Source organism: Ursus arctos, unplaced genomic scaffold (assembly GCF_023065955.2).
Source record: "Ursus arctos isolate Adak ecotype North America unplaced genomic scaffold, UrsArc2.0 scaffold_12, whole genome shotgun sequence".
Classification (NCBI taxonomy): Eukaryota; Metazoa; Chordata; class Mammalia; order Carnivora; family Ursidae; genus Ursus; species Ursus arctos.
This window is the reverse complement of record NW_026622786.1, coordinates 47514459-47542213: the sequence shown is the minus strand read 5'-3', so window position 1 is coordinate 47542213 and position 27755 is coordinate 47514459. Positions and strand designations below refer to the sequence as shown.

Genomic DNA, 27755 nt, shown 5'->3' with positions numbered 1-27755 from the left:
GAAACAAAATATGAGTTTGCCTTTGCATGCCACCTAAGAAGACTGTAAAGAGCGTTCTATCTAGAAATAAACAACTGTCTGCATTAAAGTAAGACCCAAACAGATCATGATTACAGGAACAGAAAGAACTGCTGAAGGAAGAGAAAGAGCTCGGACACTGGGATATTCATGATCCATATCGTCCAGATAGCAATTTGAAAGGTTAAAAATCTGGTTGAGCCCTGTGCAGTTACCCGTTCATCAGCCAATGACATCCAAAGCTGTGAGATGCATTGTGGAAACTAGCAAGCTTGCCAGACCGATCTGCTTTTATCTGCCTCTGTGTCTCTGCCCTACGCCTTGCTGTCTTACTGTCTCTCCTGGGTAAAGGTGCAAGAGGTACAGAAGAGAGCAAAGTACCCACTGAGGGACCTGAACTTACTTTTTCTGTTCCCTTCTTCCTGGCCAATCTCTGGGAAAAATGGCCAGCTACAATATAAAAGATCAGAGGAACCCAGTTTCTTAGAATTTGCTAAACTAAATATATTACTCAATCCCACTCCATTTCATGAATCAGGAGAATGAATTTCACAGACATGGCATGACTTGCTTGAAGTCACAGATCAAGGAAATGGCTAAACCAGGAAAAGCAGCAACTTCTTCTGAGTCCCAGGACAGATTTCTGATTTAGATGTGAAGAGCAGATCATGTTGGGGCATCGATCGGCCCTTAAAGCACCTATATGTTCTCGCCTTCCTTACATATGTGGTCATGTGGCACATTTCAGGCAAAGTAGTAAAGGTAGAAGTCACTGGGTGAAGTTTCTGGGAAAGTTCCTCAAAAGATAGCCAATTCAGCCATCCTGTGCCACTCCCTTCTTCTCGCTTGGAATATGGTTGTGATGTTTGAGTGCTATCTGTCCTCCTGTGCGAATGAGACAAGAACATGCAAGGGGGAAAAAAAAGGACTGTTTGGTTCCCGTCAACACCGTGTTTCCAACCTTTCGGACAATCTAACTATTTCTAGACTTTTAGTTACACAAGGAAAACAAAACTACTAATTTGTTTAAGACTCTGTTTATCAGACATCTTTAAGTGCTATGGAGCTTAATCCCTACTGCTATACACGAAGGTGTGCTCACATTAGAATGTGCTAATTAAAGTCTGAGTCTAATGGATAATATTAGGAATTCATGTAACTTTAAATTAGAACTCTGAATACAATTGCACAAATCATGCCTAACACATTAGGCATGTGTACTTAATTCTATCCTTGAGGCAGTGATTGCAGGCAGCATCAGGTGATGTGGGCTCCACCACTAACTCTCAGGTAAATATGTTAGGCTAGTTATTGGGCTTCAGTTTCCCCCACCAAAATACTACGGATTAGATAATATGAACTTTTTAAGACTCTTATTCCCTTTAGACCTAAGATTCAACAACTAGATCTTTTCTCTTTCCCTTATTTCAAGTAATCTGTGATTCCACTTTCAGTATATTATGGGTTAAACAGAACTTGTCAGGGAAACAGTCTCTTTTGCCTTGGGAATTGATATATACTCTTCCATTCAAAATCTTCTAACTTCTCCTTTTTTGCCTGGCTAACATTCACTCATTCTTCAAGTCTCAGACTCAGTATCAATTTCTTTAGAAAGTTATGCTTCACACTTGTATATTATATTTGTCTGATAACATGCTGATATCTACCATAGATTATACATTTCTGGAAGATTGGGGTTATGTCTGCCCTATTGCCATTGTATTCCAGCAACTGAGGTAGATCCTGGCACTGAGTCCATATTCAGTAATGAAAAGATGAATGAATGCATGAAGAAACATTGTTTCTGTAGGGAAAAGGTACTCCAGTTTTCAAAGAATCAGCTAATAAAGTAATACTTGTCAATGGAACATGATTTATTTGTGTGTGGAAGTAGTTTGGCTATAGCTTTTATGTATGTATATAAGACTGAAGCCTTTTCATGATATTAGGCATTAGATAAATTTGCTAAGTATGTATAGGCTCTGACTGTATTATTCATAGAAATTAATAGGAATACTGCACAATATTTAATGTGGTTTGAACATTGATAGGATAATTCATATATGTGGTCTTCAATGGAAACTTTCTAAAAGTATTTCAAGAAGAGGGAAAAGCTCATTTAAAAATTTTTATTTCAGAATACTTTTCTTATTTTTGCAGAGTATCAAATAATCAGTTGAAGAAATAAGCAATGAGATAATTGGCTGGAATTTGAATGAATTGCCTTTTTGGATGGGCTATGCCCCCATCTCACTTGCAGAATTGAAAATGAGGGAAATTAGCTTGCCTTCTGAGAGTTAAATTATGACAGCAACAGATCAGAACAGATATATGCAAAATTACCTTTTAAAGACAAAAGAAATTATACGGCAAACAGAACTTGACAGAAACCTGGTTGAATATATTAACACATCTAAACAAAGAATATGTTACTCTAAGAGGACGGAAGTAGAGATCCAGGATTTGGTCAGCTGCAGGCACAGCAAAGTCAGGGGCAAATCAGGATGTAGGGGGTAGTTTAGAGATGGATGGATGTACCACTCAGAGAAAAGGGAGCCAGAATTACTGAACTTCATGCATATTTTTTCCCCTGCTAAAATTGCCATTTTTTGGTGAGATGAATGAAGGGATGTTGATTTCAGACTAATGCCATTTACTGTTTGATTTATTTTTCTCCCCTTGTCAGATTCCATGATCACAAAGCAATCTGCTGATTGCGATTTGGTGTCTGATGCAGGTCTGGCTACAGGGAGAGAATGGCTGATCCTATAGACTTCAAGTATTTTCTGTCCTCAGACAGTGATTTCTTAGGAAGAATTAATAAAAGATTTCTGATTATGATGTGGCTTTTCATGTTGCTTCACTTTAGGAACAGAATGAGCTGATCATGCCAATATGAACATTACAATCCAAACCAATTTCTTATTGTACATTAATCAATAATTATTTGAGGGTCCACTCAGAATATGTCATGGTCTCGTATAGCTTTTAGTCAGTGTCAGTCTCTCACAGTTGCTAAGTCTTAGGCAATGGACTAGAAAGACCCTGCATCTTTGAGATAGATGTCCAGAGTCTAGTATATGGTGACCTTTAAGCCATTCTCAGACCCAACCAGACTTCCCCTAGAGCCATACTATTTAATGAAGAGTGGGCCTTGGTCTCATAGCATTAGTATCCCTGGTTACTTGAAGAAATTCAGAAGTTTAGCCTCTGGTCCAAAATCACTGAATCAGTCTGTATTTTGCCAAGGTTTTCAGTATATTTCAGTGTATAATATAATTTGAGAAGTGCCGCTTTAGGGGACACACCCACAATTTTTATCACTCTATGTCTACAAGTTATTGGGAGACATTCCTTCACGGGCATTTCACACTGCTACATGTTTTGTTGGGAATGCCAACAATGGAAGGCCTTGGTAAAGAATAAAGAGTAAATGCTCTTTATTACCTCTCCTCTCTGGAATGATCTCTTCACGTACAAAGTAAAGGGAGCAGGGAAAGGGATGAAGTAGTTGATGAGAGTTTATAGGTGGTGAGTTCCTTGAGGGCAAGGTCCATGTCATAAGAATTCTTTGTTATTGTTCTCCCCTATAAGAATCAGCACATTTGTTGAATGTTGGTGATTTCACTAAGTGCATATTCAATTTTAGTCATAGGAACTTGATAATCTTTTAGAAAACCTTAATAAGCTATTTTCTGCACCCACTCTAATTCTACATTAAAGGATGTGCACGTGAAGATAACTAATTTTTCATTGAACTCAAAATATACAAATTGGTTTCATTATTTCTGGTTCAGTGTAATCTTGATAAATCTTGGTAAATTTCAGGTCCCCACTCACTTGGGACATTGTAGCATCTTTGGAAGAACAACTGTTTGTTCAATATATAATATTAAATTCTTCTGGCACTGAACTTCCAAATATGATTTTCAAGGAAGAAAGAATAATAGGAGAATTCAGGGGGTTCATGTGTGTTGCCTATATTTGCCATTTTTGGAGTCCTGAATTCAATTTAGTGCTGGGTGGTCTATAGAGATGGGAAGGAATACCCCTTTGCTAAAGGAGGATCTGCCTGCACCCTACTGTCTAAAGTGATGGAGAGTCTGGTAACTTATACCTTGCAGCACTGAAAAAGCCAATTGCTTCTGTCTCCAATTAAAGCACTAAAGAAGTAGCTACAAAGCATTGACCTCAACATGAAACAAGATGGTCACAGAAAGTCTGTGGGCTTTAGGGCACAGACAAACTAAGAGTATTGTCTTTACAACCAAGCCCACCATTTTTGATCTCCGTAATGTAGCTGTGTTTGACTGAGAGAGAACAAAGATGATAGTACGTAAAAGATTGAAGCCACCAGTATTCAAAATTCTTTCTACCAAAAAGGTTCTACCTAAGGTTGCTAATAAATTAAATTAACTAGACTGGAAACCAACTAAGTTTTTGAGCAAATTGTTTTGTCAAAGTAAACCACACACCTGGTGTACTAACTCTTTAAGAGAGTTCTGTGTTCTCAATCTGCATCAGTACAAAGTGGGCCACCCAGGCTGTTCAGTCCCCAGTGCTTTCCTCAAATGGAGTCATGGAGCCTAGTGTCTAGACCTTTGTCTTAGAAATTTCTCAAAGGTCATATTAAATAATGAATGTTAGAATTGTATAGCTTTAAAGGTTCACCTATGAAGAAGCCTACAACACAGTGGCCAACACCAATAAGCTATCAACAATGCTGGGGGAATAACCAAGCTCCTATAAGATGACAAATATAAACAAGTACTTAAGTGACTATGTATCTGATGGTCTTCTAGAATGGATAGGTTATAAATGGTACATGTAGCGATGGTCATGAAGAACTAAAATCAATATTAAGTGATTTTTAATTTAGCCTTAAACACCAACACATTCACGCTCACACTCACATGCATAGTTAAAATAATCATTTTCAATCACTATAACAGATTCCAGATTTTTTTCTGTTTTCCATCTCTTGGCACCATTTCCAGTCTGAAATTGTCCTCTGTGTAAGCTTGTCACTTTGCTGCATTTTCTTCCATAAACAACGACAATAACAACAGCAACAGAACACAGTATTTTTCAAAACTGTTAAAAGTTAGGCCTATCTCACATTGAATTCAGCAATTGTAAATCACAAAGGATAATAATGTTGTTTTTGTATTTGAAGATAATGATTCTGAATCTCCATCAGCAGAATACTGGCTTGGAGTTATTTTTTCCAGTACCTTGCTACTCCCTGTTTCTGAACTCCCGAAGCCATAATTATCTTATCTAGATAGAGCACTGCATTACATTTTGCCTTTCCTCATTCTCTAATTGAACCTAGACACTAAGTCTGATCTCATACCAGCTGTACCAAACGGAGGCTGCAATACTTTTCTCCTTATACTTCCCTTTCCTCGCATCCTTACCTTCCAGCCATTAGTAGAGTGTGGCGCACACTGGCATTTGTATCGACTTGCTGATTAACAGAGGGGCTGGATTTGTGCTAAACCATCTCAGCTCTCTCACCCAGTTCCTATCATTACCAATTGAAAGATAAGACTGGAGATATCGGTTATGAAAAACTAAAGCAAAACAAAACAAAATACAAAGAAAAACAAAGGCAAATCTTCTAGAGAGCTTACTCCTCCTTGTTCTGGGACTGGAGAAAGTACATACTATGCCGGCTATTGCATCGCATATCATAGACTGTAACTAAATTGGTAAAACTATCTTTATGGGCTATTTTCCAGGACATGGAAATAATTTTTAATGTTTAGCTATCAACTGTTATTGTGACCTTACCAATCAGGTGATTTTCTAATCAGGAAACAGTGTATTATAGGTCTATATAGGATAGTTCTTCATAGGTTCATCAGGGGCAAGAGTATTTAACTTTATTACAGTAGTCAGAGATGAAAGATTTTGCTCCAGAGTTTCTTTGGGGAGCGTCTTCTTCTTCTTTTTTTTTTTTTTTTTTTTTTTTAAGATTTTTATTTATTTGACAGAGCGAGAACAGCGAGAGAGGGAACACAAGCTGAGGGAGAAGGAGAAGCAGGCTTCCCGCTGAGCAGGGAGCCCGACCCCGGGGCTAGATCTCAGGACCCTGGGATCATGACCGGAGCTGAAGGCAGATGCCTAACAGCTGAGCTACCCAGGCGCTCCCCTCTTTGGGGAGCTTCTTGCAATATCCTATGTATTTCAAGGAAAAAGAGATTAGACCAAACAATTATAATATGTATTAATGAAGAGATTAACAGTGTCCTAGAAAAAAGTTAGGGAAGACTGTACTAGAAAAAGTTTAAACATCTCATCCAATAGTTCAGTACTAATTATTTTACTATCTGATCAGCATAATTGGTCAAGAGAGTGAAGTAACTGCTCTTCATTTAAATGAAAGTTGGCACAAGTATATATGATTTTCTAGAAATATATGAGGAAGTGATAAATAAGTATGTGTCTGAATACTGCCAAACATGGCAGAGGAATTAAAGCTCAGACCAAAAGTAGTCTTTATCTTAGTAACTGGGGTTGTTTCACATGCATGGTGAGACATCTTAAGAACCAAAATATCACAATATTTCAGTAATAAGTATTTGGTTCTTCTGTCACTCACATTTTCAAAGCTATCAATAGTATATAAAAAATGTTCTTGGCTGATGACATTTGTATAACACATTAAAAGATGTGTTACGAGCTAATACCTGCCTTTCTTTCCTTCCTTGTGTCTGCTCTCTTTTCCCTTCATTGTCTTCTGTGCTCCAGCCATATGAAATTTCTTTCATTTATTCATATTTGCCATTCTGTCTCTCACCTCTAGGAATTCACCACATTTTGTGGTAACTGCTTCTGTCTCCAACCTTCCCTTCGAAAACAGTAGTCTTTAAAAGGTTAGGCATCAAGTCTTATCAGCTCCCCTTTGTATTCTCAACATATCACGGACTAGGTATTCAGATAGTCAATACATTGACTAAGCAAACAGATACTCAAGTTTTAAAATTATGACATTACTGGTTAAGTTCACGTCCCAAAGTATGCAGCCTACAAACTATAATTTTCTTGCCTTAAACAGGTAAGAAGAATAAGGAAACAAACACTTTAAGATATTTTTTGGGGGTAAAAGGAAACAGATCCCCCCTACTTCAAAACAACTCAAAACATGTGTTCCTCTTCCCCTGACTCCGGCCAGGTACTAGGAGAGACAGCACCGAGTCTGGAATCTGTGGTGATGTTAATACGATACACTGAAAATTTTTTATGACCACGTAATGCATTTTTCTCTTTGGCTTCACAGGATTAAACCATCACAAGATAAGCATCCCCCGAGGCCTCACAATTTTGGCCTAAAATGTTGCTTAAGACCTAGTGTAAAGCGGAATGAGGCAGAGTGATAGAGTCAATTTTAAGAGGGAAATGTTTTGCACTGCCGCAAATGTAAACAAGAAACGCTGCATGCAGAGGTGGGCACTTGGGTATGCACGCGCTTATCACAGAGAAAAAATCACAACTCTGTCAGGGCTCATTATATCGATTTGGAGATACTCTATCAAATTATCCCTACCTCACAGTAAAGGAAATCAGAGATGTAACGAGGGGGATTGGAGTTATATAAGAGGTAAAGGAAAGACAACAATGGATGAATTCCTATCAGGCACCAAGGGCATATAAATATATATCTTGTTTAATATAGAAGATCCTCCCACCTCCATGTGAGCAAATATGATTAACCCATTTTACATGAATACACTGAAGATAGAGAGGTTATGTCGTTTGCTTAGAATCTTGTAGTCTGCATAGGCAGAAGCCAAGTTTTCCTTTGTATCCACTCGGGTAAATAGAGGCATGTTGAAATTGGCTTGTCTCAGGTCAGGAGAGCCAGCTGTTAAACCTGAAGGATTGTGAGCAGTTTGCTAAACATTGCTTTTGTTTAAAATTAAGTTACATAGCTTACAATTAAATAAATTATATTAAAAACACGTCATAACTTCTCAAAACTCATTATTTCAAAATTATTTTATGATATTTTTACTATTATCTATGATCTTCAGGTTTTTTACATGATATCTGTACTGTGGAACTATCATACCACGGTGTGATACTGTACATACTTTCCCAACTCTGCACTCAGTGACATCGCTTGGTAGCTTGAAATCTGCATAATGGGGATATCTGCACCATGGAAATGGGCAAACGCTCCAAATTAGGGGTTGATTTTTTGTTATTGTTGTTGATGGTTATACTTAAGAGAATGACGATGAAAATGTTAATGGAAATTAAACATAAACATAAACATAAATATTAAACATAACCATTGTATGTAGCCATTACATCCCAAGTAGAACAAAAAGTTGAGAGAATTTTCTCTCAGGATCTAAAACTGTTATTTGTTTCAGCAAAGAGGTTCTCATTATCATAAATAAAAACAGCAACAGACATTCATGTCAGAATAGCACTCATAGTTGGGATACAACTGCACTTGTCAAATCATGATTGAACTGCAGCCATAGCTGGCTACCGATACATGACTTTGGCAAAAATCAATGAAAGGATTCTATGAAAGGGAACTGACTATATGGAATTTACCGTAAAGTGTATGGCATATTTTATTATCATTTGTAAATTTTGTGACACACATTCTTTTCTACCAACGCACCACTGAATATATAATAGTAAAGCCATAAAATTTTTATGAAAAGACTGAAAAGAAATATGGGGAAGTTTTTGCAAGGTATAAAATTCAATCTATGTTATAATTATAAATATATAAAATAAATACATAAAGATAGGAAGGTTTATGTGAAAATAAAAAGAGTGTTGTGAGGAGGATAGATGATATACAATTAATTTACAGTACAAGGGGGTAAATATGAAAAATAAAAATGCATAACAATAGTCTGCTATGACCTAGAAGGGTACTTATAATTTTTTTGTGCTAATGTTATAAAATATTTTGGAAGGGAAGGGTGGGATGTGTTGTCATAGAATACAATTCTATAGATACCTGTAGAAGGTTCTTTTCTTATATCACAGTAAACATGTTTTGCTTTTTTCTTTAACTGCTGCATCTCGAACTATAAAATACGATGCGTATATGACCTTTCCCTTTAATAGTAGAATATTATACTGCCTTATTTTTCATCAATTTTCATTTTCTCTCAATTTTAGTACACATATCTTAAGATTTGAACTCATCTTTTCAGTCAGAAGAGATTCTCTGAATGAAGCAGTTTTCTCACATCAAAACAAACATAAAAAACAAACAAACAAAAGAGGCTTTGGGCAGCCAATTCCGTGACTGAGACTATTTTTAAAAAGTAAGCCTGCCTTTTCCCAGGAATGTAGGAGAAAATCTTCCTGCAAATTTCAGGCACAACCAGGTTGCTTCCCAAATTGGCCATTTGCACTCCGGGGCTAGAGCTGAAAGTGCACAGAATTGCAGAGTAATTCAATTGCGGGCAGAATCGATGCAAGTGCGAACGCTGCCCTGGTCAGAGGTTGGCCCTTAGGCTGCAACTTAAATCAATTTTGGGTAAGCTAAGTTTGATTACATTTTCGGTGATGAAGCTTTCAAAAGCAATTTTTGAGCTGCCTATTCTGAGGCTGTTTGGTTCTATCCCGAATCTCTATTCCTGGTTAGAGAAGCATCTACTTATCTGTGCTGCTGCTGATAAAGTCCTGGAGTTGAGGAAAAATGAGAGAAAGAAAAAGAAAAAGAAAAAAAAAAAAAGAAAAAGAAAAAGAAAAAGAAAAAGAAAAAGAAAAAGAAAAAAAAAGAGGGCATGATCCAGAAAGCATGTGAATCTATAACTAATAATATGTGAATAATAATGCCTTTTATCTTTTCAAGATATGTAATAACAAGAGTAAGAAGGAGAAAGGATTGGGGAATATGCTAACAAAGGGAAAAAAAGTAAGTAACAGACAGAAGATTATGACGATGGTGATGTGTGGCAGTCTAAGAATCTTTTGGCATGTGAGACCCGTTCTTTCAGGTGCTGCTGGCAGGAGGGATGTTGGAGAGATACAGGTGTTTCTGGAGTATGAAGCAAAATGGGTGTAAGCAAGGATGTCACATATGGACTCCAACAGCAATATGCTAACTTGAGAGAAATAAACACTTCCCATTTATCTTTCTCCAGCAGAGTCAAGCCTGCAGAGTTGTACATTCATAGCTTGTGCGTCTTCCTAAAAAATGTGTTTGCCTAGTTAAATAGTTTGATTATAGATATTAGCTACATTTGGGTAAGCATATTATTATAACATAAACTACGGTGCTCCAAAGAAATTATTATTTTTTTGAGAAAATATGAATTTTCCTACAGGTATGACCACTAATTCTTAAAACATGGACTATAATCCTGCCAGTTTTAGAAAAATACTTTGCTATATCTTGTCTTATGAAGTATTTTAGAAAACTAAAAGTGGACTGAGTGGTGACTCTAATGGTTTTTTGACAAGAATTATGATCTGCCTCACTAATTAGGCTGTTCCACATATGCACTAATTGGATTGATTTAAAAAATCAAAGAAAGGAAACTGAAGAGCATGCAAGTATCTAATACCACATTTTAGAGCTGGGTTACTCGAGTTATTTCTTTACTTTAAAATCATTGAAAGAGAAAGCTGGTTTAAAAAAAAGATAAAATTGGAAAAATTCAACTAACTAAAAATTTCCGGCCATGCCATAGGTGAAATAACATTTCCACGCAAGCAAGTCTTGCTTGATTTATTCAAATCTTACTTAAGTATATACTGGGCAGATATCTAATTTGTGTCTCTGGAGAGAAATCTCAGTTGAATTATATTTAGAAGTAAGGAAATCCAGTCCATGCTGAATAGACACATTCAATGAGGACGTGCCATTTCGACTCTCTTCCCCAGCAGCTTTATGGCTACTAAACAGAATTTACAGTTCTTTAGAGAAAGTGTGGCCCATTGAAATATCATTGCTTTCACAATTAATTCTCCCTCTTTTTTCCTTTGTTTGGAACATCAAAACAGAAAAAAAATCCAGTTTCACTTTACTTTTTCTTTTGGTGATGTGCTCTATTAATTATGCTTCGCGTTGCCTGAGGAGAAATGGGAAGTTTAATAATAATGGCACTCAGCACCTCATAATAATCATTTTCTTCACTTATATCTCTGAATCTTATACGAGAGGCCACACTTAACATTTTTCAGAAAAAGAAATCACAGCACCAAAGTGGAGGTGGGGGAGTAGCTCAGACTGCTACCTTGTCATGTGCTCAAACTATCGGATCATGCTTCAAATCTGGTCACCGCTACAGGGAAAGTAATGCATGCTGGGTAAGTATTCTCTAAGAGACTTACTTAGAAATCATTGGGAGGGGAATCACTCACAGCACCTCCAATATGCTTTGTCAGGGAAAAGACTGGGAAAGGCACTACTGAAGGTAGAGGCTGGTAATACCTTTTCTTCAAGCTGGAAATACCTTTTCTTCAAGCTGGAAATGTTGGCATGTTTCATTTTTACAAAATCTTAATAGCCACAACTCCCATATATACAGGGTCACATTTTGGCCTAATTTGTTATAAGGGTTAGAGTTTTGTGAAATAGCAAGCAAGAAGATCTATTCTAGTGCCTTTTCATAGGTTATTGGCCCACAGAATTGAAACTGTGAACATAAAGGAAATTTCCCTGGAGAGTAAAATTCTTTGTAGAGATGACAAAATGATTAGGCCAGCAGTGCTATTGAGCTAAACTTTATGGAAACTCACCACAGAGCAAAACACATTAAAATACTTTTTTTTTTCTGTCAATAAAAAATAATTTCGGGTTCAATGACAAAAATGTACAGAAGGGGAAAATATTGGCAGCCTTTCTACTTTGTTAAGGAGTAAGTATAACTGTTTTTGATAACAGCCAATACATAAATACTACTTCTTTTAAATGTATATAGATTTTTTTAGAATCTTAAAGCATTACAGCTGAAAGAGAATTTGATTATTTATTTTACCCTCCTCATTTTATAGATGAGGAAACTGAGGCCAGAGAGTTAAGTGCTTTACTTAAGGACTTCTCCAAGCAAAGGCAAGAACCTAAATTGCTTGTCTCTTAGGCTAGGACCCCTAATCAAATTTTATGGTTAATTTTGAAACTCCTTTTGATTTTTCAATATCTTTTTGGTAGCTAATTCCCACAAACCTGCTACATTTCAAGGCTGATCAATGACAGCAGCAAATACCAAAGCTGCATTCTCCCTTTGGCATTTACTGACCCTTTGTCAACCATGGGGATGTATGTGTAGCCTTAGTAGCTCGAGGATGCAGCTGTCAAATTGCCTCTTAACCTGAGAGAAACACATCAGTAGAGTAATTAATCTTGTACAACCCTCTCTATCAACCTGACCACTTTTTTTCGTCATTACAAGTGAATGCTTATGTGCATGGCTGATTTAATTAATAATTCTAATAAAAAAGACAGTATCATAGTGATATACAGAAGTACATGAATAAATGAATTAAAGAAGCAGTGTGGTTCTCGAATATCCAGTGAGATAAAGTTACACGGTTCCTGGGGTTACAGAGACTGAGCTTCACTGGTTACCCTTCAATGCTTCGACCATCCATATCGGAGAGGAGAGAAAAGGAAACTGACATTTAATGAGGCACCGTATTAACTGTTTCACACACCCCGTATCGTTTGATCTTCACCATGACTGGATAAAAAGAAGTTATCTCCCCTATTTTATAGATGAGACAACTGAAGTTTAAAGATTGGGATTGTGAGAACTGTTCAACATCCCAAACGGGGGACGACAGCTTCGACTCAGGTCTGTTTGCTTCCAAAGCTTTTGGTAGTTGGCGTGTGTAGTGGAAAGAGCACTGGAACAAGGGTAGGAAAACCTAAGCCAGTTCTAGTTTTAGATCTGCTGTGGCGATATACAAATTTGAGTTCCCTCATCTATAACATGAAAGAACTGGTCTAGACGGAAAGTTTTCAAACCTAATCTTGGGAAACCCTGTGGCTTTTTGACGGGCCTCAGGGTCACTGTGCAGTGTGATATGGAGGAAAAAGACAGGACTTTCCACATTTGCCTCCAAGTCAACCAAATGAACTCCAGTTTTATCTTTGTTATATATTAAGGGCTTGTATCAGGTTTTATCTGGGGAAAGAAAGGAATCCACTGCTTTAAAAACTTGGGGAAAAACCAACTAGGTAACATCTGAGACTACTCTAGCTTTCACGTTCTGTCATTTGACATGGCTAACTAAAGCACCGTTAGCATTCGTATTTGGCTCTTGTGAATGGTGGTTTGGTGAACTGGGGCACTGACTACTTCAACCTGTTGGAGTCGTCTCTCATGTATGGCACTGAATGACTATTTTGTGTCTAGCTTCTTGAGAACACTCAAAGCTTCTAGGAATGAGGCCAGGGAGGAAAAACTCTTCTTGCTTCACTCATACTGCACTTCAGCAAATTTGTGTACATCCATTATGTGCATGACGATTATGCATGTGTGTCTTTCCGTTTAGCAGAGTGCCGTTCAGTAGGTTGATGTAGCAATATCAAAGTCTACCTACAACTGAAAACCTAATTTTTGTCAAATATTTATTACTGGAACATCCAGGAAAGGCTTTCCATTAACGTCTTCAAGCTGTGAGGATAAAGCTAGTTGGCTCACGCAGCACACTGTCTTCAATAATCACCAAGTCTAAATTTATTACTGCCTCTTTCAACCAAAATGAAATTCCTATCTCTTTTAAGCTCCAGGAGGGGAGATCAATTTCAATCTAAAATATGAATCATTCAAATTTGTGGTATCACCTTTCACATGGAATCAGGGTTCATTATAATACACAAAAGTAACAGAGAGTCCATACGGTTGCTTACTGGCATGTGGGGACATTTGAAGCAAGCAGAGAGCCGAAATATTACTTGCAAGGGCACAGCTGGCTCCATATTCAACAAATCAGTCAAAAAATAACGTTTGCCTGCCTCAGTCGGATCTAAACAAGGAAAAACTGTTATGCCAGCCACATTCTTACTTTCTCCAATAGCCTCTTCCATTTTCCTCTTGGATACCAGCTACTGACTTTTTCTTTAATCTCAAAAAGAAGGTGTCCATCAAATTAAACAGACTGGTAAGAAATATCCTCTAACATGAAAGGAGATTTTCCAGAAACTTAAATAGCACTGATTGTATAAAACATTTGAAATTGGAACTTCATTATTGTCTCCGCAGGGTTGCTAAGGCAGGGAAAAGACAAAGTTTTGGTGAGTTCTTTGAATATTTTATGTGTAATATTTCTGAGGCAAATGCTTTGTTATTGGAATAAATGTGTATGCGTGTGTATATGTGCGTGCACACACACAGACACACACACACAAGAAAAGGAGGGAAGTCCTTATTGCATCAGTTGGACCTATATTCCAGCAATAGATTTGGCACCCCACTTTTGGAAACACATGAAAGAGGAACTTGGCACCCACACACTGCAGCAGTATTACTGCTATCTATGTAGGCCTGTACTCAAAGACTCTATTAATATTAAAGCTTGACTTGTCCCAAATATTTTCATATATTAGGACTCAGGACAAAAGTGTATTAAACCAAAGCTGTGTGAATTTTAAGCACTTTATGTGGCTAAGATATTTTCCTTCTCTTTTCTTATTTCCCTTTAGATTGTGATTCTCTGTGTCTTATAATGAATATCTTTTTTTTAAAGAAGGGGGAAACAAAGCATATACAACATATTTTACCTATAGAAATGATTTCTATTGGTTACTAAATTACAATCAACTAATGGTGTAAATTTGATGAATTGGACCCATAGATGGCAGGATGGGATCATTCAGTTCACATTCTTTAAGGGGAAGACTTAAAGGAATCATCTCTTTCAGTTGCTCATGTTCAGGAAACAAAAAACACAACTGAAAAATATAAAATCCCAAATAATTCTGAATCCCAAATTTTGTACTCAATAAGGAATTTTTGCTATGAATAGTTGGCATGCTGTCATCTTTATTAATTTTGTTAAAGCACTTGTTCCCTGAGGCTGATCTATATTGATCTACAGATATTTTCTCTCTCTCTCTCTCTCTCTCTCACTCTCACACACACACACACACACACACTAAGAGACGTTTTCAATGCAGGCATGTTCAACGCAGGTTATATTTCAGAAATTTCTGGACAGATCTGCATAAATTTTGTTTTCCCCTAACTTGAGAAGTTATATATTCTTTACCTAAAGTAATTCTACTGATGAAGTTACTAACATCTCTGCTTAGAATTAGAGTCCTCTTACCATTACAGTCGAAAGCCTTCAGGCCATGGAAGGCAAAGGGGTTTAAGGTGACTTCATTTTAAATCAGTCCTTTCTTATTTCTCTGGGACTGAAGAATGATGTGAGAAAAGAGGCTAACAAACTGAGAATGAGGGAGGCTTGCAGAAGAGCAAGAAGCATGGGAAGGATGATTCACCAAAGAGCTACTGAATCTTTGCTGGTTGGGAAGTGGTTGACATACACATGGCCGTTGGACCTGTCAATCATAAAGCAAGCCCCGAAAATTCAGACCAGCTGCTATAGCGTCAAGGCAGATCATCAGCCTGTGTTCTTCCTTTCAGTGGTTGGTTTTCAGACTTTTCCTATCTGCTGTAGCATTGGACACTGACAACTATCCTCTTCTTGAAGGAGTCTCCTCCTGCAGCTTCTGTGACACTGATCCGCCTCTGACATCTCTGTCCACACTGAATCCACAAGCTCCTACAGGATGTTTCAACTCTTCTGCTCATTCCTCAATGCTGATTTTACTTGGATTTTGGTCCTTGCTCATCTTTTTGCTATACATGACTGACATGACCACCTCCATTCTGATAACTTCCAAATCATATCTTCATTCTGGACTTTACATGCAGCTACCTACTGGACATTGCCTCCGGCTGAGGCACTTTTCTTCTTTCAATCTCTACCTTCTCCCCAAATCTGAAAATGTTAATCCTCTTCTCATGTTCTATCCTGGTTAATCTTACCCAACTAAATGTTGGGAGTTACTTAGATTCCTACAGTTCCTTTTGTATTCTCTCCACATTTGGCCATTAACTCCTCTCTCCTAATTTCTCTCCACTCTTTCACCCCTGCCCCTCTTTTTGTGCAATTATCCTCTTGTAAGTCTAATACCTGGGTTTAGCCCTCATGTTACCTAAGAATGTCTTTCAGAAAGAAAATCTGTTCATATTCTTCCTTTATTAAAAATCCTTCAGTGGCTCTCCAAAACCAGAAGGATGAAGTCCAAGCTCATTTGCAGCCCTTCCTGTCCTTATTCTACCAACTTGTCCAGCCATCTCTCAATACTCTCTTCTCCCACCTTTTACTCTAACCATATAAAGATACTATCATGTCTTCAAATGTATCAGATTGTTTCATACTGCCATGTCTTTATAGTAGCTGCTTCATATAGAGTATTCCCACTCCCAGCCCCCTGAGCATTTCACTCTCAGGCTCAATCCTATCACGTCCTTTGTTCAAGGGTTATCTCTACAGCTCACCTCAGTCACTGAGACTGAGTTGATCATTCTCTCATTTGTGCCACTGTACACTGTGCTCATGATTGTTCTTGAATGAACTCTGCAAACTTCTGCCTTTCCAAATGACACAATGGTGGCTAAAATGGTATTTTTAGTTGTATCTTAGTTATAATTCTCATAGTGATATTACCTACTCTGGGCGACGGTCCTTTCAAGGCCCTCAAAACCAGATTAAGAGCCTCTTCTCTGCCCTAGTACGCTACCGTTTCTGCACTGCATTACAGTTGTCTGTTTCTTATCCCTCTCCTCTCATTCATCTGAGAAATCTCTGAGGATCAGTTTCCAGATCTATTAATTCTTTTCTTTTCAACATTGAGCACAGTGCTTTGTACACTGTAGGCAGTCGATAAAGATAGATAGATAGATAGATAGATAGATAGATATAGATATAGATATTGCTATTGAATAAATCATTTGAGCCTGAAAATAGAACAGTTGTTTTAGTTTTGCCTTACTCTTTGAATCTACTAGATGATTGAACTTCTATGCAGCAAACATCATATTTAATCTGGAATTAGTGCCACAAAGTCTGGTTCATGCACTGACCAAGCACAAGGTTAAGTTACAAGCTAGATTTGGGACATTATTGCAGATTTGCATGCCTTCTCCCTGGCTTGCCAGGGACAGTTTACTATCTAAACCCTTGGTAAAGTGTTGGGCACTGGGTTAACAAATAAGGTCAGCCATCTATATATTGCTTTGGAACTGAGTGCTCTTAAGGGATACACACACACACACACACACACACACACAGAGTGGCTAACATTTATTGTTTACTTTGTTCCAGGCTGAGTAATAAATGCTCTACATGCATCATCCCATCTAATTTTTATCCTATAGGTGGGAGCTAGTATTGCCCTCATTTTATCAATGAATTAACGGAGGCTTTGGCATTTGCTTACTCAAAGTCACACATAACTAATATGTAGTAAAACTGGGATTCAAACCAATGCCTGCTTGACTCATTTTATGTGAACACACACACACACACACACACACACACACACACACACACACACACACCAAAGAATGTTGCATTCTTTTTTTTTTTTTTTTGATGGTCTTAGTTATAGCAAAGCTCTAAATTATTCTTGCCTTCTTGCCTTCTGTCTTCTTGGTGATCTAGGAAATGCAGGTTGTTACAAACCAGGAGTAGACTGTATCAGTCCAAGATTTACCCTAAACAGTTATGGATGGGGAGCTGATTCCTGGTGGCTAAAGCACTGTTAGAAAGCTATTATCAATCAGTTTGAGGGTTTGCTATGTATAAATACTATACTAGGCAACTCACATTTCTGATAACCCTGTCTTTGAGTGTATGAACTATCAGGGATACAAACCATGAAAACTGGAAATTTTCTTATTCAGGCATGTTCCAAATACCACCATGTTCACAAGTGGCAGACTTTTTGGAGCCTATTTCTTTTCTTTTGGATAAGAAAATGGGCAAGCTAGTTTTACACACTCCCTTAAGTATAGGAAGGGCTGATATCCAGCAATAGATTTTTAACAGCTGGTCATAGGCCAATACTAGATCAGCTTAGGACTGGATTCTAGTCTTGGATCAATTTAGAGCTTGAAGACTCTCCCATGCACAGACCTTGTGAAGATCTGACAGAAGCTCTTCTCAAGTGATGCAGTGCACTTTTCAGCTAGTATCAGGTGGACTTCAAGAAAGCTGCCTTTCCCCATAACATAGTTTGTAGATTCACAATGCCTGTGTTGGATAACTGTACCATCCAGAGAGATTTAAAATGCCATAAAAATGTGTGTTTAAATGTCCCTGACTCTCACTTTTGTACGTTTTCAGTCAAACATTGAGTCCATTCATCTTTCACATACTTAAATTTCATATCTGGTGTATGTTGTTTACATCTAAACACTTGTTTTAAAAAGTTTTATATGTTGAAGAATAGCACCCTAAATTATTAAAGAAAAGTTGATAAAAAAACACAAGAAGGACACATATGTTACATGTAGAGGTTTAGCTTTGGAAGAGTATGTTGCAAAAGATGCAATTTATCTTTCACTCCATTGATGCTTTTATGTTCATAGCAAGAGACAGGGAAATGTTAAGAGTTAAAAACTTGGGCTCTAGAGCAAGACACTTAGGGATTCAGGGTTTTGCTCTGTCACTTATCAACCATTTGACTTTGGCCAAACTTTTAATCTCTCTTCATCTTAGCTTCCTCATTTGTAAGGAGGAAATTAAAGAATTTACCTCTTTAGATCACATGAGAATTGAATGAACAATTCATATAATGAGATTAGAATGGTATCTGGTCTACAGTAAGCTCACAATAAGTGTTACTTGTAATCCTCCTGCTATTGCCCTGCATATCTAGAGATCACAAATACACATTTTATATCTAAAACCCAGTTCATTCATTCATTTATTCATTAGCCATTTAATCACTTATTCAATGTCTAACAAATTCATTTATTCCCCAAAGATTTATTGATTACCTATTAAGTAGCAAGCACCGTGCTTGGTGATATGGGAGATAACATCATGAATCAGGTATTGATCCTATATTCTTAACAAACATGATTTGGTGGAGAGAGATGAAAAGCATATAAAAATAATTATTGTACAAAGTAGAGATACTCAGTGCAGTAAGAGCTTCAGATGAGGCCATACAAGAGTTCTGAATATACAGACATTCCTTCTGACTTCTAGGGCTACGCTCATAATTACAGATAAGATTTGCATATTATGTCTTTGTTGACAAATTAATCAAATTGTGCTAGTATTTCACAGCACCTCTACATCCAGGAAGCCAGTGGCAAAGGGAGATGATTAGAGTCCATTCTAAAGACACCATGCTTAGAAGCCCTTTCAGTGGTGCATATTTCCAAATGATTGCGTTAAGGTTGCCAGAGCACTACAAACACTTAAGTAAGTGACATTTGTTTCTAATTTGTCACATTCATTAATGTTTCAGTTTCAAAAATGAGAATGTGATTTAGAAATTTAAATAGCAAAAAGTTAATGTGTTGTTCAGCCTTAAATTTTTCTTTACTTTGTCTTTTTAATTCATTTATTCTTTCAGGTTCTTGAATATTTAAATCATTTAAAATATTAATTGTATATCAAAGAAGTATCAATATTTACATTAAATTGGAATTCACACTGCTCTGTAATATTTTTAATGGTTTATATTATTCATAATTACACTAAATAAATCATCCTCATGGAAGAAATTTAAACAAGTTTATTATTCTATGGCTACTGCATGGCAAGCAGTGTTTTTCAGAGTGGGGGGTATTAAGAAATATTAAGTAATATTAAGCTGAAGGTAATAAGTGATGTGTTGTTTTTAAGGTGAGCAAATCCTTTTCAATTGATTATTTTCTACTAACAACTACTATATTTTATTTGACATCAGAGGTACTTAAATTGTGGTAATTCCAAGTTCATAAATCATGAAACTTCTTATAGTATATTTTTTAGTAGTAGAAGTATTATATATCCCATCCTCACTTCTGCAAAATGGAAGTGATCGTGTCTGTGGTGAATTACACAATATCCTCATTTTTCAGAGACAGCATATTATCACAGGATGATAACATAAATATATGTATGTCAGCTTACTATAAAAATATTAACTATAAAAGATAAGGATAATTCAGATAACTTTGTGGAACTGAAAAGACAGTATATTCTGTCTAATCTTTTTTGAACATTTTGAGAAATACTCCACTTAAAAATTAGGACTTTTTTATGGTTATGAAAATGTGTTGTTTATTCAGCTCTTAAAAAGCTCTACAAGTAATTATAGAAGAAAACATCAGCTTAGGTTTCTCTCCCTTCAACTAATCCTCATGTTTGTTCTTCCTTTTTCACTTCCAGTCCTTAGGAACCAAGGTACATTAGAAATACAGTATTTATTTTAGCAAAACCTTAAGTTGTATTTCAAATACAGTTTTGAGTAAAAACATGATCTATATGGATAAAATACTCTGTCCAAGATCATTTACTTACTCTTTCATTTTATATATGGCATGTGAAATTCTCACTATTCCAAGATGAATGTCTAAAGAAAACCAACCAAGAGTAAATTCAACCGAAATTAACCTATGCTTAAGGATAATGTAACATATTTTAAAAACAAAGCAAAACGAAAACAAACAAAAGCCCACCAAACCATCTTCCGTCAGAAGACATTTTTCAGTGGGTCCTATTATTTACATAATTCTTCCCTTTTCTGCGCTCTAAGACATTTTTCTAAACACATGTAGACTTCAATAGGGATTCAAAAATTCTCAAACACCCATACCATTTAGGGGCCACGTTTCCTCTGTGTAGGCATGTGTCACATCAGGCTGAGTTCTAAAATCAACATACACCATTCTCAGGTTTTATCTCTGCTGATGGACAGGAGCCAAGGGGCCCTCCCCGGAGCATTTTGGCAACACTGTGTTACTTACGGTTGAGAGGCAGGCTCGCATTGGTTGTGCCTAGCTTGTTGGCAGCCACACAAGTATAGTTGCCGAAGTGCTCCTGTGTCACATTGGTAACAGTGAGAATGGATCTTGTGCTAAAGTTTTGAATAATGATTCCTTGTTGGCCATTGAAGAGCCTAGAAGACAAAATAAACTCTAGGTAAATAGGCATCGTGAATACCATTTTTAGTTTTAGCTTCATTGTGGTTGTCATGGCAACCCATAGTCAGTTTTGTCCACATTCGTGTTAGCATAGAATGTAATAATGGTGCAATTATATTTTCCTTACATTAGTAGATATCGGGGAGGAGGAGCCGTTTGACAGCCGTAGATTGTTACTATGGGATGATTTGCGCTCTACAGCACACTGAATTTATATTTCCTCATGTCCTATTCATACATTGATTCGTATTTTAGAAAACTAAACACACCACAGCAATGGCATCTCATCTGTTAGTCGAGAAAGAGTAAAACAAATTAAATATGATTTTATTAAAAACACAAACTGATGGTTTCTAAAACCATCAGGACATTAAGATGGTTCTGAGTCTAGGGTCATACCACTTTGCTGCAGCTGTGCATGACCCAGACAGGCGACTTGCTGTTACACCTAGAAAAAAAGCAGCAGTCTAGCATTGAGAAGAGTATTTCAAATTGAGTCTCATCTTGGCCACATACTAGGAATGTGGCTGGGAAAGTCCTCTAACATTTCTGGGCCTCGATATGTTTCAAATTTTCCCCGATTCCACACTGACTACCCAAAAATCTCTCTCCAGGCTTACCAGCAGAGGTCTCACTCTCCAGTAGGCAGAGCGCCTTCTGTTCTCAGGGCTTGCCATGCCCACTCCTGCTTCATTCTTTTCCTGATCTGCGTCCAATGGTCACCAGCCCCTTGTATATCTGCCAGCTGGATCCTTCCCTCCTCACTCAGGTCTGATCTGTGTCTTATCTTTCCTACTCTAATGCACCTTAAATGACTCTTCCCTCTCTCTCTCTCTGCATGTTTCTCTCAAAATTGCTGTGGGATTTCTAAAAGTCACATTCTTGCATTGTTCTCTGTAGCAGTTTCTGGGCACACAGGTCTTTTCAACCCAAATAAATTGAATTGCTTTAAATTCCTCAAAAGGCAGGGCCATATGGACATACTTAATTTTATATTTGAGTCCTGTATACACTTAATAGTACAAAAAAATAGTTCAGGGCGCCTGGGTGGCTCAGTCAGTTATGTGTCTGCCTTTGGCTCAAGTTGTGATCTCGGAGTCCTGGGATTGAGCCCCGCGTCATGTCGGGCTTTCTGTTCAGTGGGGAGTCTGCTTCTCCCTCTCCCTCTGCCTCTCCTTTACTGTGCTCTCTCTCTTGCTCTCTCTCCCAAATAAATAAAATCTTTAAAAAAAAAAAAAAAGCAAATAGTTCATAGATCAACAGAGTTGGGGTGACATCCCCAAAACACAGGGATTGGTAAACCCCCTCAAGAAATTCTCTTTCTAAATAAGAATTCTGAAATAATGAGGATGCCAACCAGATGATAACGTCTCCCTAACTAACCCCAAAGTTTACGATGAAAAGATGTGCTGATCACAATATGGGCTACGTAAGCTCATAGCCCAAATGGCATGGTATTTTTTCCTCCTTAATATGTTCAAGTTTTAGTACTAAATATTTCTTTAATCATGAAGATGCTAATACATGGCATTCCCCTGAGAGTTTAGGTTGAACTCCTTTGCATTACGTTATGTGACTTGCATCTGAATTAAGATAAAATATCCTGCAGTTACATGCAGATTAAAATAAGCAGCCATGCTTGATTACTCTGGGAATTGCTTATATTTCATGTAATAGCTGAATTTGACTTATCCAAAACTCAAACTTTAATCAGATTAATAAAACTTTGAGTTAAATAAACATTGAAAAACTTTAACTTGAGCAATAAACCTAATGATCTGCAACTCTGACACAAGAAAATAGGGCATAAAATATCAAGGATATGGCAGTTTTTACTCTCCTGTCTCGTATTGCAAATCTATCAACATTTATGCCGAAATACCATCGTGATTATTGCATATTTTCCTACATCACATTAGTAACTTTATTTTGAACCAACTAGTATACACTATGTATAAAAATTCACAGCTTCGTTGTCCAGAGAGCTTTGGCATTATGGCTCAAATCTATCTGCCCATGTCTACACTATGGACACATTCTCCGGAGGACTCAGCAACTCCCTGGACTATGAAATCCCCATTGTGCCCCACCTACCAAAACTGAGATTCATTTTGTTGCTAAAGAACTAAGAAGAAATTAGTCAGGGTCTTCATTTGGCTAGACTCTGGGGAGAAAAATCTCAAGAGAGTAGAGTCAGCAACATGCCAGCATTGTTTACTTATGTTCTTTCAGGCTGTCCTTCTGAGTTGCCTTCTAATTCTCTGCCCTTCAATGTGTCTGAAGGCAAAGCCCCAGATGTTGCTAAATCATGCAGCATATCCACACTCGTGTGTGTAGACCTATTCTTGGCCTCTGGCCAGCGCTGCTGTGTGCATCCTTACACACAGAGGGGCACGTCAATGGCACAGCAGCGACAGCAACTCCTGCTGCTCCCTCAGCCTGGCAAGTGGTGATGGCCAATAAAAAAGAAAAGTTATCTTCCCTGGGGGGATGTACTTCCCTCTAGAGGAAGCTAGCTTTCTGAGATTACTGGAGAAGTCCCAAACTTACTTTATTCTAGAGTGGGGAGTTTTAGAAATGCTGACTCCTCAAATACCCTGTAAGAACCTATCTTTACCCAGTAGATGGCTGAGACAGACTTTCCAAAGCTGACCTTGAGGGAGAATGACTTCTGAGATGGTATGTATCTCTGGAGGTGTACTTCTGTGATTTTCCTGCAGGAATCCTGAGGGTCCATGGGGTGAGGGGCTTTCTCAGTTATTCAAAATAATTCTGAAAATTGTCACTGCTACAAAGATGAGTCCTATGCTTAAGTGCTTAGTGACTTGGCTGGGCAACCAACACATGTTTTTGAAGACCTTTGGAGGCCCTTCAGAAGGTCAAAGCTGAAGAGAAGAATCAATCAAATAGGTGTTTATAACTGAGTTTATGTTGGTCACAATGAGGACCCTGTTAAGATGAATACTTCTACCCTTAGTTACTGGATATAGAAATTTGAACCAAACTTATAAGTCCCACACTTATCATGTCCCTCCCTAATGTAATTTCAATCTTTGGCTAAAAACAAATAAAAAGAAGAGCTCTTTAATTGATGATTTTTTTTCTTTATGAAACAGTTTTATTAGAAAATGGTTGGATATAGTTATATTTTCTGTAAACAGAATCATTTTTTATCAATAAAAACATATATTTGACAAATTAAATTGTTATTCTGTGTTAAAGAAAATTCTTGATAGCTTTCAAACATGCACATATCAGCTTATTAATAGAATGACCCTGGCCCCACTGAATTTTTCACATCCATCCCAGACTTGTTTGAAACCAGACTTCCTTAAATCAGTGATGTGAAATCTTGAAGTGACAACTCAAGCAATAGTTCACAATACACCTTGCAATAAAACCAGAGAACTAAATCCAGAATATTGCCTTATTTGGAGTTCTCTCCTTTCCCCTAAATACTTAAGTCTTTCAAGTCCTAAAAGAATCATTCTTGTATTGACTTAGATTACAGAATAAGAGATATTTTCTTAGAGTCCCTCCCCACAAAACAAGACAAAACAATTTTGTTGAACTAATAGTTAAATACAGTATTCCTTCCCTTGGAAGTAGATCAGCAGCATTTGGTGCTTGCTTAGGAATTCCTGAACATTTTTATTTTTTGCATTTTTACCTTCCAGTGGACCCCACGGCTATGAGAACCTTCTATTACTATGGACCTTGAGGTCCTCTACCCTCTACCCCAAACTACCTCTAAGGTAGTTTGTTCTATCCCACTTGGATCAGAATGTTTGTGTCCTCCCCAAATTCATCTGTTGAAAACCTAAGCCCCAAAGGTGATGGTATTAGTGGGTGGGGCCTTTGGAAGGTGTTTAAAAATCATGAAGGTGAAACCGTGATGAATGGAATTAGTGCTCCAGAGAGCTCCCATAGCCTCTTCTGTCACGTGAAGATGCAATACGGTGTGTGTGACCCAGAAGAGGACCCTCCCCAGACTATGCTTGCTCCCTGATCTTGGACTGTTAGCCTCCAGAATTGTGAGAGAACTTTCTGTTGTTTATAAGCCAACTAATCCGTGGTAATTTGTTATAGCAGGCCTAGATGGACAAAGACACATACTGAGGACCATTGCCCTCACTCTTCTTCCTTCTGCCTTTCCTTAATGCCTCATAAATCTGTGAACGGCAGGCTATCTGCCCCACCAGCAGATGATGTAGGCAACTCATAAATAGCACAGCCTGACCAACTGACTAGTTCTGAATTAGAATAGACCCTTACATTTTCAAGTGTCAGGCAGAAAGAAGTACCACATAGAAAGCATGCTAATAACTAAGGATATTTTTATAGCGGACTCATGAAATGTTCACAAAATTTACAATCACAGCCTCTCTCAGGCAGTAACTAGGATGGACAGAAGAGTCCACTGCAACACCCAACAGTGAAACTGACCACAAAGCCACTGGCACTGATTGTTAAGATTGCAAAAATAAATGGCACAGCTATACCAGACCTCATTCATTTTATATATGAATCGTGCCTCATGGCACATTTTGTTTACTATCTGTTTGTTACTATCTGTTTACTATCTGCCTTTCCAGATCAGGAGCAACAATAAATACTCTGGAGAAACAAGCTTTCACGTGCAAATAGTCACTGAAATACTTCATTGCTAATATAGGATACATACATAAGTGTATCAGGCAACAATATTTAAAATATTAAAGTCATCTGATATAGGAGTGGGAGAGGTGTTCTCAAATGATAATCTTTTATCAGACTAGACTTACAAGGAAATGTGATAACATTATATCATGTTATATAACTGGATAAGATTATTATGGTCTTATCAATTGATCTTAGGGTGGTAGTATAGCAGAGACAGAAGACAGTAGGGGACAAAAGGGAGTTCTTGAATCATAAGAATTATAAGTACAAAGAAAAGGAATGTTACTTCCAACAATGGATCACAGGCTTTTGAGTTCCAAGGGGTGGTATGAGGTAAGGATAAAACTAAAAAAAAAAGAGCTTCAGAAAGAGTCATTGTTGATAGTAAAAATGTCACAGGTACTATGATCTTAATGGAAATAAGTTTTATTTGGTCATCAAATGATGATTAAATACTTCCTATGGTGAAGGCACTGACTTAAGAACCAAAAGGGGGGAAAAAGACAAAGAGGACACTCTATCTAAGGACCTTGGCTACACTTAAATATGTGAAGATGACACTGAGATGGCATACAGGTCATTGCACAACATATCTCAATGGCAGAATTCTAGCTTACATATAATTTGGCTCTGAATCATGGCTGTATTTCTCATCTTTTTAATGTAAGCCGGAATGCTTTATGTATGTGGAAAATGTTAGTTGTTCTCATCTTTATGACTGAAGTAACCTAACATTAAAGAATTTCAACATCGTACAAAAAATGTTTGGTGTGAGGTGTGTGGGAAACTGACATTCAGAAAACATTTAAGCATTTTCAAATGTATGTCAACTAATCTTCATAGCAACCCTAGGAGGTAAGCTTTACTAGTCCCATTTTACAGACGAAAAGAAAAAAGTTTAGAAAGACTAAGTTAACTTGTCCTCTATCATCGGGTAAGTGGTAGAACCAACATTCAAATCCAGATCTTCTGACTCTTGGTATTGTCCCAGAGTAGCAACTGGTATTCAAATCATTAAATGGAAACCAGTATTTGAGTTTGGAAAGACAAGGCAGAAATCATGAGTGGTATAAGAAAATTAAGTCAAGCCAGGGAATAGAAACAGTGGAGCTAAACAACCAAGTAATAATATGGTATCTGCACCAGAAAAGACAGATCCAATCCATGGGGTGAATATAGTGGGACAGAAAAATTTTAAAAATGTAGGGTTCAGTTCAGCTAGCTATTTGCAGATTCCCTGGACCAGAGGCCTCTTAACTACCTATATGGGGGCTTAGCCATGCCCATTAGTCTCTTATGGCAGCTGTCTTTTGCTCCCAACGGAGTCCCCCTTTCAGGCTACTCACTGTCCCAAGATGAGAGGCACGAAATGGTCTCTTGCCCTCTTTCCTCCTCAAACTGCCTGCCGGACAACACACGCCTTCAGCATTGATTAGTGTTTGTTTTTCTTCCCCTAGGTTCATTAAATATTCAGGTTGTCGTAAATCTCTCTCTATAGTGTATATGTGGAATATAGTCAAGGATGGCAGGAAAAAAAAAACAATCTAGACAAGTGGCAAGAATGCAATAATTTTAAGGAAGTTCAAAATTGTCTCTAAAGTTCAAGTCCTAGCGATGCTATGAATTTACTGTGTCCTTTCTGAGTTGGTCAAATCATCAGCACATCAAAAACTCCTCTCTATCACACCATTTCAGGTGCAAGTTTTCATATATTTGCATGACTTTTGACTACTGTCCATATTCCCCATCAGCGTGCAACTCCATTAGGGCAAGCTTCCTCGTTTTTCCTATTCATTGTATTCTACGCATGGAGCATAATGTTGGGTACTTAATAGGTGTATGCTAAGTAGTTACTGTAAGCTTGACTGAATGAATGATGCTTTTACATTTTTGTATTGCTTAGTTTTTTCATCTGGGAAATGG

General features: G+C 37.5%; 1 protein-coding gene across 3 annotated transcripts in view; it reads right to left on the bottom strand.

Annotated features, from left to right (window-relative positions):
* The window catches only part of NEGR1 (neuronal growth regulator 1), an 804818-nt gene that overhangs the window by 148949 nt on the left and 628114 nt on the right, over positions 1–27755 (bottom strand). For all 3 annotated transcript variants that reach the window (XM_026497808.4, XM_057310558.1, XM_048220720.2), the window contains exon 6: positions 20994–21145. In XM_026497808.4, the coding sequence (XP_026353593.1) occupies positions 20994–21145 (152 nt within the window). The remainder of the gene's footprint in view (positions 1–20993; positions 21146–27755) is intronic.